General features: G+C 40.1%; 1 protein-coding gene across 1 annotated transcript; it reads left to right on the top strand.

Moving 5' to 3' along the window:
* The first annotated feature begins 250 nt into the window (after window positions 1-250).
* On the top strand, window positions 251-7,433 carry LOC125965263 (tripartite motif-containing protein 64-like). The gene is made up of 5 exons (XM_049714110.1): window positions 251-841; window positions 2,004-2,099; window positions 2,789-3,039; window positions 5,586-5,686; window positions 6,741-7,433. Exons 1-5 carry the CDS (start codon window positions 431-433, stop codon window positions 7,232-7,234), a joined length of 1,353 nt encoding a protein of 450 aa, XP_049570067.1. The 5' UTR covers window positions 251-430; the 3' UTR covers window positions 7,235-7,433.
* Window positions 7,434-10,718: the final 3,285 nt, after the last annotated feature.

Below are 10,718 nucleotides of genomic sequence, written 5' to 3'. Positions count from 1 at the left end.
ATTAGCATAGAGACAAAGTGTGTGCAAGTATGGGTTCCAGTCATGGAGTCATGGAGAGAGAGAGAGACAGACAGATTGAGATTATATATGTGCTTCTGTACCAATCAGCTAATAAAAGTAACTCTGGAGTCACCATTTACCCGCTGGTCTAAGCTTTAAGCACATCCATGTAATTTAGGTATGACTGAGAACATGGTTTATTTTAAACAAAAAAGTTGCTAGGGACTCTCTTATCTAATTTTATCATTTGTATCAGCATGAACCTGTCTGTATTCACCATTTCTAGGTTTGTACTGAGGGTAAGCATATAGGTGAATTAGATAGAGTTCAAGCAGACAAGCTTTGTCCAAAGGCTTTACTTTCCCTTATCAGGGCAGAAGAAAGACTTTCTCTCTTATCCTCTCTAATTCTGTCTTGAATTTTCAGAAACATGGATTCAGACACATTGCAAGCCTTCCAGAATGAACTAACCTGCTCCATCTGTATGAACTACTTCATAGACCCCGTCACCATAGACTGTGGGCACAGCTTTTGCCGTCCCTGCCTGTACCTCTGCTGGGAGGAAGACCAGACTCCAAAGAGCTGCCCTGAGTGCAGGGGACTATCAGAGAAGCCAGATTTCCAAACCAATATTGTACTCAAGAGGCTGGCTTCCCTCGCCAGACAGGACACAGCTAAACAAACCAACAGCTTGGAGGCGCAGATCTGCTTGACACACAAAGAAGCCAAAGGACTCTTCTGTGAGGTTGACAAGACCCTGCTCTGTGGCCCCTGCTCTGAGTCCCCAGAGCATGCAGCTCACAGCCACAGTCCAATACAATGGGCTGCTGAGGAATACCGGGTAGGTGATGCTTCTAAAGCAGTTAGGAACCTACAGGCTCCTAGATCAGAGAGAAAGATGAGGATAATAATGAAGTTGATGGGGATGGAGATGGTCGAGGTGGAGATTTTTCAGTGTAGGTCATGTAAGTGTATCATTTTAATGTTGTTGCCCAATTGTCCAAACATGTGGAACTGCTGTATCCTGGGGCATGTGGTAGCACAAGGCACACTGGCTTCTGATGTGAGCTTGACGCATTCTTAGTCAAGTTATATAAAAATCTGAGTCTCAATTTCTTAGGAAATGAGAAATTGCATTTCTCTCATGGAAATGAGAGATTCCATTATCTATAAAGTTTCCCCAATTCTTTCTTTCTTTTTTAAATTTTTAATTAATTGATTTATTTTTGGCTGCATTGGGTCTTTGTGCTGCGTGTGGGCTTTCTCTAGTTGTAGCGAGCGGGGGCTACTCTTTGCTGTGGTGCACAGGCTTCTCATTGCAGTAGCTTTTCTTGTTGTGGAGCATGGGCTCTAGGCACTTAGGCTTCAGTACTTGTGGCACGCGAGCTCAGTAGTTGTGGCTCATGGGGTCTAGAGCATAGGCTCACTAGAGCACACAGGCTTAGTTGCTCTGCAGCATTTGGGATCTTCCAGGACCAGAGCTCAAACCTGTGTCCCCTACACTGGCAGGCAGATTCTTAACTACTGCGCCACAAGGGAAGTCCCCCCACCCCAATTCTTCATTATATGTTTCTGTCACTTTGATATTCAACATATTAGAATCAAATTAGATTAATGTGGAAAAATCTGACCACATCATTCAAACTCAAGATTTCTATTTTCTAAACCAGTGGTCCCCATCCTTTTTGGCACCAGCGACCAGTTTCGTAGAAGACAATTTTTCCATGAATGGGGGCAGGGAGAGGTTGGGGGGATGGTTCCGGTGGTAATGCGAGCCATGGGGAGCCATGGGGAGCCATGAGGAGTGGCAGATGAAGCTTCACTTGCTCGCCCCCCTCTCACCTCCTGCTGTGCGGCCCCGTTCCTAACAGGCTGTGGACTGGTAGCGGTCTTCGGCCCAGTGGGTTGGGGACCCCTACTCTAAATGACTGCCTTTGCTCATACATAAGGGGATGGAATTTATGGTATCATCTGTGTCGCTAAAGCTCATGGTTCTTTTGCAGGAGAAACTTCTGAAGAGAATGGACTCTTTAAGGAAAATGACACAAGAAATGCAAAACAGTCTGAATCAAGAAGCTAACAAAACTCAGTTGTTAGAGGTAAGAATTAAAATATTCTATTTGTTTGCATGGAGACAGATATAATCCTGGCTTAGACTTTTAGCAAAATTCAAATTACCAGGTAAAGGATAGTGGTCTTTTCCTTGGAAAGAGTAGTGGTTTCAAATGACCTATCATCAGTAATCACAATTATAACAGACCAATACAAAGTAGTTCAAAGAGTGCTAGTATATGGGAAAACCAAGGCATGAGACGTATTCCTAGGCCACATTTTGAAGATTTGAATAAACCTTCTCAGACATGGAGTATAAGACAACATTGTGCTAAGTGTGTCTGTGAAGGTGAGGAGAGGAATACAGCAGTACCTAGAGGAGAATTAGTGCATATTTTTAAAGATGCACAGTATGGGGTTTACCTAATAAAAGAATATTTAGAAAAATCAGGGAAAGGAACAAGAAAAAACAAGATTTGGGTAAGAGAGGAAATAATTGATGGAGTAAGAACCCTGAAGAATCCTCCTAGGGAGAAAAACTGGAACCCCCTCAGATGGCTTGATTTAAACAGGAAAAAAGGCGAGAAACTTAGAGAAAGGATGGACAGGAAGGACCCTTTGAGGTGTGAGGCAGAAAGTTTGTCAAGAGCTTTCCCGATGACAGTAAGGAAATAATGTTTGACGTTTTCTGTTGAGAATGAGGATGAGTGATTCTTTGAATCCACTATCTCTGCAGAACTATGCGGCCATAAGGAAGGTGATGATCAAAGTTCAGTATCAGAGGATCCACCTGTTTCTCCAGAAGCAGGAGCAACTCCATCTGGAGGCGCTGGAGGAAGAAGCGAAGGAGACTCTCCAGCAACTCAGGGAGAGTGAATTCAGAATGACTCAACAGAAAGAAAGTCTGAAAGAAATGTACAGAGAGCTGACTGAGATGTGCCACAAGCCCGACTTGGAGCTGCTCCAGGTGAGAAGGGAGGTTCCATCCTCAGAGATAGAAGTACTATTCTGGGCACTGTTGCCATGACATTGAAATGTTACCTGCATATACTCTTATCTCAGCTAAGGGATGATGCTCCTTGACTCCCATTAACTTACTTGTCCAATCCCTTATTTCTCATAGCCTGGTAATCTTTGGGAGGTTTTTTTTAATCCTTTCACTAGCTAACATAGGACAAAATTTTTTCAGTGTGATCAGGAGTACTATCCAGACAGATTATCGAAAATCAGCAAAATTCTGTGACCAGGGGAAAGTTAATTTTCTTGGAGTAATTCTCAATACGTTGTCACTCTATTATCCCACACTTACTGAAGACATTGAGGTTTTGCCCATTGTCTAGGTAAAATTTTTAGAACTGGTAGTCAATTTCAATGCACTCTATAATTCGTTTTATATGGTTCCTTGTTTTGCTTTAATTGTCATCATAAATGGTGAGATCTCTCCTTGGGAATAGGACTGAGAAATGACTGACATTGGAAACCTGATGTTGTTGCATCATTACACAGACTCTTGCTGGCCTCCTTCCTTCCTTCCTTAATGTGCCCTGAGGAAGCTCATCATGTTTTAGTTTAAGTTCTGTTATTAAGATAGCCTCTGATTGTTCCTTAGAGGAGAATGAGAAAAACAATACCTTATTGAACAAACAAGAATAGTAAAGAAGATGCAAAAGGACAGAACTCTCATGATTAACGTGATTTTTTTTTTTCATTGCAGGCCTCGGGAAATGTATTGGAAATGTGAGTGTACGCTAATGACTTTTGATTTCTGGAAAAGTTGTTGTCTTTTTGATGAAGTGGTTGGATAGTCATTCCTTGGTGCCACGGTGAATTGTTTTCAGGCCATCCCCAAAATCTAAATCCCGGGATGCACTATCCCTTATAGAAAATGCCATAGTATTTGCAGATAACTTATAAGCATGCTCCCATACACTTTAGTCATTACTAGACTACTTATAACACCTAATAAAATGTAAATTAAATGCTATGTAAATAGTTCCCACGTATGTGGCATTTTCAAGTTTCACTTTTTGGAACTTCCAGGAATTTTTTTTTTTCTGAATATTTTCCATTTAGAACCAGGGAGGAAGAATGTAGGGGAAGGATGGATTTAGAATTTGGGATTGACGTGTACACACTGCTATATTTAAAATAAATAACACACAGTGGTTATCTCAAGCCATAGGGAAGAAGATCAGGATTAAAAATGGTGGTCAGGGCTTCCCTGGTGGCGCAGTGGTTTACAGTCCGCCTGCCGATTCAGGGGACACGGGTTCGTGCCCCGGTCCGGGAAGATCCCACATGCCGCGGAGTGGCTTTGCCCGTGAACCATGGCCGCTGAGCCTGCGCGTCCGGAGCCTGTGCTCTGAGACGGGAGAGGCCACAACAGTGAGAGGCCTGCGTACCGCAAAAAAAAAAAAAAAAAAAAAAAATGGTGGTCAAGGGAGACTTTAGCTTTACCTATAATGTTCAAACTTTTTGAAAAGAATTTATCTAGGTATTATTCTATAAGTAAAATAAATTTAACAAAAAAATAGATAACAAACAAGGACCTAGTGTAAACTAACTAACTAAATAAATAAAATAAAACAGAAATTACAGATTCAATCCGTGGTTGAATCCATACATGCAGAACCCTCGCACATGGATGACGAACAGTACATCTTTTGATCTATTAACATCGTCTTTTTGGCTATTTTCTGTTTTATTTCAAAAGGATTCTAGAGGCCTTCTGATCCTTGGTCTGAGAAGTTTCCTTTTCATTTGGCTGAATTCAAATATACCTGAAAACTTTCTGACATTCTGGGCTTTGTTCCACCCACTCACCCCATCCTCTCCAGACTCACCACAGTAAAACTTAGGGAAGGGATTTTTCTGAGATATCACAGAGGAAGCACCTACACTAATGAGTTGGAAGGTGAAAATGGCAGGAAAGGGGCAAATTCCCTAATAGGAAGAGGGGCTGTGATTTTGTTCCTAGGAGTAGCACTGAATCAGCCTGTTCCATTACAGCAAGCCCCCTTGTAGGTAGGACCTCAGAGCTAATGGCTTCCTGGTGCCCACTGGAAAGTTAGACCTTCAGGACCAAGGCAGCCAGGCTGGAATTGGATTCCCTTAATGGGCTGATAAGAGCAAACACGTCGGGCTCAGTGAACTCTTCCTTTTAGACACTGAACGTATCCTTGATGACTACTTGCTGACTGCAGTCCCAAAGGCTTTGCCTGAATTTTTTGCTCTCTGTAAAATGCCCAGGATCTTTGCATCACCTGAGTTGGAATAGAGGAAGTGAATGAAGTTCAATAAGTTGAAAACTGGAGTAAAGTCTGAGAAGAATAGGGGAGTTGAAATTTGATGTAATTTATATTTAGAAAAAAGTATGGTAACTTTTTATATTCCCAAGTGTGTAGAATATAATGTATATCCAATTAACCAAAAATAGGAGAATTCTGACAAAATATCCTGGATTAAAAACTGCTTTTTTGTAATGGTCCTGTGATTAGCCTTTGACCTTGAAATGCAACTGATGTCATTTGTTACAGGACTGATTTGATACAGATGCAAAAGCCTCAGCCAGTGAACCCAGAGCTCACTTCCTGGCCTGTCACTGGAATCCTAGACATGCTGAACAGCTTCAGAGGTAAGAGTCAACCTTCAGTGAGCAGGACTACATTTCATTAGAACTTCTTGGGAAGGAGCCTTCGTTTATTGTTATTTTATTTTTTCTGACATGAAGGTAGTACATAACTTCCCAAAGTTGTTACATTTTTCCTGCTTGTATAGTCGTATTACAAAGATCAAGGCTGAACTTTGCAACCTATAGTTTACCGAAAATGCAAAGCTAGAGATATATATTCAGTTACATATGACATAGGCAGAGCAAGAGGAGAGCAACCAGCTTGCTCATGTGGTTATAAAGAGAGAGAATATTTACTTTTGTGAGTAACCATCAATATTGTGTTTATTCAGTTTATTTCACTCTTATAAAGTTAAATATGGCATTGCTAGTTTTTAATTTGTTCTGTATTACCAGCTCATTTATTATGCATTGTACAAAAAGATTTATTTCTAAAATCAGCAAGAATTGACAGAAAAGACTAAAATTAGCTTAGGCAGGATAATTGTAATGCTATTAGATCAATTTCAGAACAACTGAAAGGCAAGGGATATTTGAACATGGTTAGCCAGAACATCCTTTTAGAAGCTTCCAGAACATCCTTTTAGAAGCTTCCAAACTATTCACTGATGGATTTCTATCAAAATTTTGACCTTTGAAAATGTAGTAAGTAGAGACCATAGCCCAATAAATACCCACATGATAGCAAGTGCTATCTACATGCTAGATCATATTAAAGACAAAGGACACAAGAAAAGTTTTCTAAATGAAAGAAAAAGAATAATGATTTTGGTGAGTCCTGAAATAAACTGTCAAGACGTTGACATTAAATCAGACTTCACAGAGTTCATATCTCCCTTTTTTTTTCTTTTTCTGTATGATTTGAAGTCTTTCTGTGTGCTGGTGAGATAGTAATGACTCTTACTCTTCATAGAAGAGCTAGTCTGAACTCCCTTTGCTGTCTTTGCTTTGTATTTCCTTGGAGGAGGGAAAATGAAAAGACTCATTGGGTAGAGAGCCTCTGCCTCTCAGGCTGTGGAAATCTCATTTGCTGACCTGATTTTTGCTCTTTCTGCAGTGGATAATGTTCTGAGTCAGAAAATGACCGTTCACAATGTGAGCCTTTCTGAGGATGGTACAAGTGTGATGTTTGGAGGTGACCATCACGACGTGTCCAGACAGCCCCAGATTGTGGAAGGATTTGTGGCCTGGGGAGCTGTGGCCTTCACCTCTGGGAGGCATTACTGGGAGGTGGATGTGACACACTCCTCGAACTGGATTCTGGGAGTCTGTAAAAATATCTTGACGAGTGATACTGATATCATTATTGATTCTGAAGAAGCATTTTTGCTATTTTCTATGAAGGTGAACAATCATTATACTTTGTCCACAAACTCCCCACCCTTAATTCAGTATGTGCAAAGGCCTTTGGGTAGGATTGGAGTGTTTCTGGATTATGACAATGGAACTGTGAGCTTCTATGATGTTTGCAGAGGTTCCCTCATATATAGTTTCCTTCCTTTCTCCTTCTCCTCCCCTCTGACGCCTTTCCTTTGCCTTAGGTCTCCATGAATAGTCAAGTTCCATGACCATTTAATTGATGAAATTCTTGCCTGAACAAATTGCTTTCCTAAACCTCACGTGAGGCCACAGGATGATATCTGACTATCTCTGAGCACATTGTAATTTAATGGAACATACGACTATATGTTTATAAAATGGCATAACCATGTTGAATGTATAAATTTGTTAATTAAATTTTCTTGTAATAAAAATTTATTATGGAATATTTCATAGAGTATAATCAGTTGCTTTTCTTCTGTCATAAATAATAGTTTTATTAAAATACAAGTTACATACCATAAAGGTTACCCCATTTAAACTATATAATTCAGTGGCTTTTAGTAATATTCAAAAAGTGAAACCATAACTATCTAATTCTAGGACATATCCATCACCCCCAAAATAAACCAATGACCATTAACATTTACTCCCCATTCCCCCTCCCCCTCCCAAGTCACCCCCTAATCCAGTTTTATTCTTCATGGATTTTTCTATTATATGGTTTCAAATAAATTGGATCACACAATGTGTGGCTTTTTATGTCTGTTTACTTTCACTTAATGCTTTCAAGATTCATCTACATTGTAAACAGTGTGCTTTACTTGCGTATCTGAACCAGATTGGGGTGAAAGCATGAGGTAATGTATATATCAGGTTAGTAAACAAAAGGAATGGTGCTTAGTTTTCTCTTCAAAGCTGACCTAGTTGGTAAGAACCAAGTGTTTGACAGACTTTATCATTTCTCTAAATCCTAGTCATTAAGCACATCTCAGCTCAACAACATTTTTCCCAGGAAGTTTTTCGTGACTACACAGACCAGTGTAGTTCCTCTCATTACACACTCTCTGAGCATATACCGTCTCATCATAATGTTCAACAAACCTTCCTCAAATTAGCACTTTTACTACTGGACAGACAATTCTGAGACAGTAGGGACAGTATATTATTTACTACTATATTCCTACTATCCAATGCAGACTTATAATACATAGAAGTATAGGATGAATCAATGAACAAATACATGAATGAAAGAATTAATATAAACAAATATTATTCCAGCATTGATAAAGTTTTCCAAAATGTAGCTAACATAATAGACATAAAATGCTAACTGATAATGTCAACAAAAGAGAGGTAATTGATTTGCAGCTTTACAGCCTAAGAAAATTCCATTAGTTTGAGGTTTAAAATAACTACTGCATAATTTTGTTTTATAGTGTTGATTTTGAGATTTCCCTAAGACGATCAGTACAATCTACTGGAAGATGAAGACCCTACATAAAGTGATATGGAAACAGAAAACGGGACTTCACATGATGGTGACTGTCAGAATTTAAACTGACATATAAAATACTACTGAGCATAAGGTGGTATAATTTCCTTAGCAGGGGGAAGGCCAAAACCAATTTAAATTTGAAGAATAATTCAGATGACAGAAATACAGAATTCTGTAATATAATGTGATACCTAAAAAATATTGTAATTGTTCTATAATGTTCATTATACCCTGGTCATTTGAAAGCAGAAACAGTATGGTTCACTAGAAAGCATTCATTCTCAGGCACATCTCCACAAGAATATATTAAACGATAATTTGTTCAAGTACAATCTATAATATCCAATTCACAAAAACTCAAGAGCTGGATGTATTTTGTTTTCTTTTTACAGAGTACAAGAAGGAGCTTCTTGGTTTGTCTCATTTTTATCTCCAGATCCTTCACTGTATCTTCAGTCCTACAATTCAAAGGAAGTATTCAGTGCACTATGGAGTGAAAGTCCTTTCCTTTTAGCCATTTCTCTTTTCATTTTGATCTTTTTCCTCCATTTTCTTTGATTATATCTCTTATTCTAAGCCTCTTGATTGAATGACTCATTTTTTTGTTAAGTTCCATTTATGGTAAGCCCTGTAAAATTGGGTGGAATGAAGGCTGGAGAGGCAAGGGGAATTTTAAAGAGTACAGATGATGCATCTGAAAACAAAACATAAATTTCAAATTAGAATTTGGGAAGGTTTTCATTTTATTTTTAAGGGTCAATTAAATTATAGAATTGACTTACAACAGATGAGGTGTGATTATCTCATTCATGGCATAGAAGGAAAGTTCCTTTCCTTCCCTTTCTCTGCAGAAACATGGCATCAGTCACACTACAGAACCTCAAGAAATAATTCACCAGCTGAGTCTTGAGTGTGAGGAAGTTGGAGCTCTTGTGGTGGTGCTTGCAGAACTGGGACCTTGTAAGCAGCCCCAAATCCTAGAAATGGTGTTGCCCAATGGCCAACACCATTGGTCCAAAGACGACATTGTGAAGTTCCTGGAAGAAATGGAGAATAATCCCCTGTTCAATCACAGCCATGCATTCAAAACAACTCAGTCACTGATGGACTGGGAAAAAGTAGCTTTTTAAGATATTTCTGGAGAAATGTGTAAACTCCAATGGTTAGAAACATTTTATAACTTGAGAAACTGTTGCACCTTAAAAGAATTAGTCCTGGGGGCTTCCCTGGTGGCGCAGTGGTTGAGAGTCCGCCTGCCGATGCAGGGGACACGGGTTCGTGCCCCGGTCTGGGAAGATTCCACATGCCACGGAGCGGCTGGGCCCGTGAGCCATGGCCGCTGAGCCTGCGCGTCCGGAGCCTGTGCTCCGCAACGGGAGAGGCCACAACAGTGAGAGGCCCGCGTACCGCAAAAAAAAAAAAAAAGAATTAGTCCTGGTAGTTAAGGAACATGTTAAAAATCCTCACAAAAGCAAAACACCCACCCCCCCACACACAGAAGAAACATTCTGATTTACCCAAGAAGCCCGTAACAACTTACCCCCACTTTTTAAAGGAGATGTATCCCTAGTACTCCTCAAAACACCCCAAACTGTGTACCAGGCGAAAGACAAGGAGTTCCCAGAGAACATGAAGCTGAAACATATTCAAGATTTCCAGAAGGAGAAACAGGAGTGTGAGGAGAAAATGGCTCAGTTCAGGGAACACCACTCTGAACTAGTCCAATATTCCAAGAAATCGGATGTCCCCTAAGAAATCTAAATCAAAGGCCAAAAGAAGTTTCAGGAAAATGTGCAAGAAGTGAAGTCTCCCCCAGAAAACTATTTTTCCATGAGGATTAGATTCCGTGGAGAGACTGAAGAACCTCCAAGGACACCTATCAGATGTTCCACCACGATTCACGGTCAAGTCAGGAGTTGCAAGATATGCCCCTGAGGGATCGTATGGTGGAGATCCCGGCAAGGCATCCTGAAGAATCAGAAGGAGAACTATAAGAAACAGGCTGAGGAGGTGCAGAAACAATACAAGGTGGATCTGGATCACGGGATCAAGAGTCTGTTTCCTGAGGAATATGCTGCTATGGGGACTGTAGATCTGCCTGTCTGATCTTGGGTTTCAGGGATCCCTTTATTATCATGTTCTTACATCTAGTATAGGTTGTCTCTCTGTATGCAGCATATATTTTTTACAACTGATGAACCCACAGTGACGCATCAT

This window comes from Orcinus orca, chromosome 8 (assembly GCF_937001465.1).
Source record: "Orcinus orca chromosome 8, mOrcOrc1.1, whole genome shotgun sequence".
NCBI classification, from domain to species: Eukaryota; Metazoa; Chordata; class Mammalia; order Artiodactyla; family Delphinidae; genus Orcinus; species Orcinus orca.
This window is presented reverse-complemented; position numbering and strand designations above follow the sequence as displayed.

What these genes read in the sequence shown, in the direction of transcription:
- LOC125965263 (XM_049714110.1), top strand. Translation starts at nt 431, where the DNA reads ATGGATTCAGACACATTGCAAGCCTTCCAGAATGAACTAACCTGCTCC. An exon ending in ACAAAACTCAGTTGTTAGAG is followed by an intron (nt 2,100 to 2,788) that starts GTAAGAATTAAA and finishes CTATCTCTGCAG; the next exon opens with AACTATGCGGCCATAAGGAA. An exon ending in CATGCTGAACAGCTTCAGAG is followed by an intron (nt 5,687 to 6,740) that starts GTAAGAGTCAAC and finishes CTCTTTCTGCAG; the next exon opens with TGGATAATGTTCTGAGTCAG.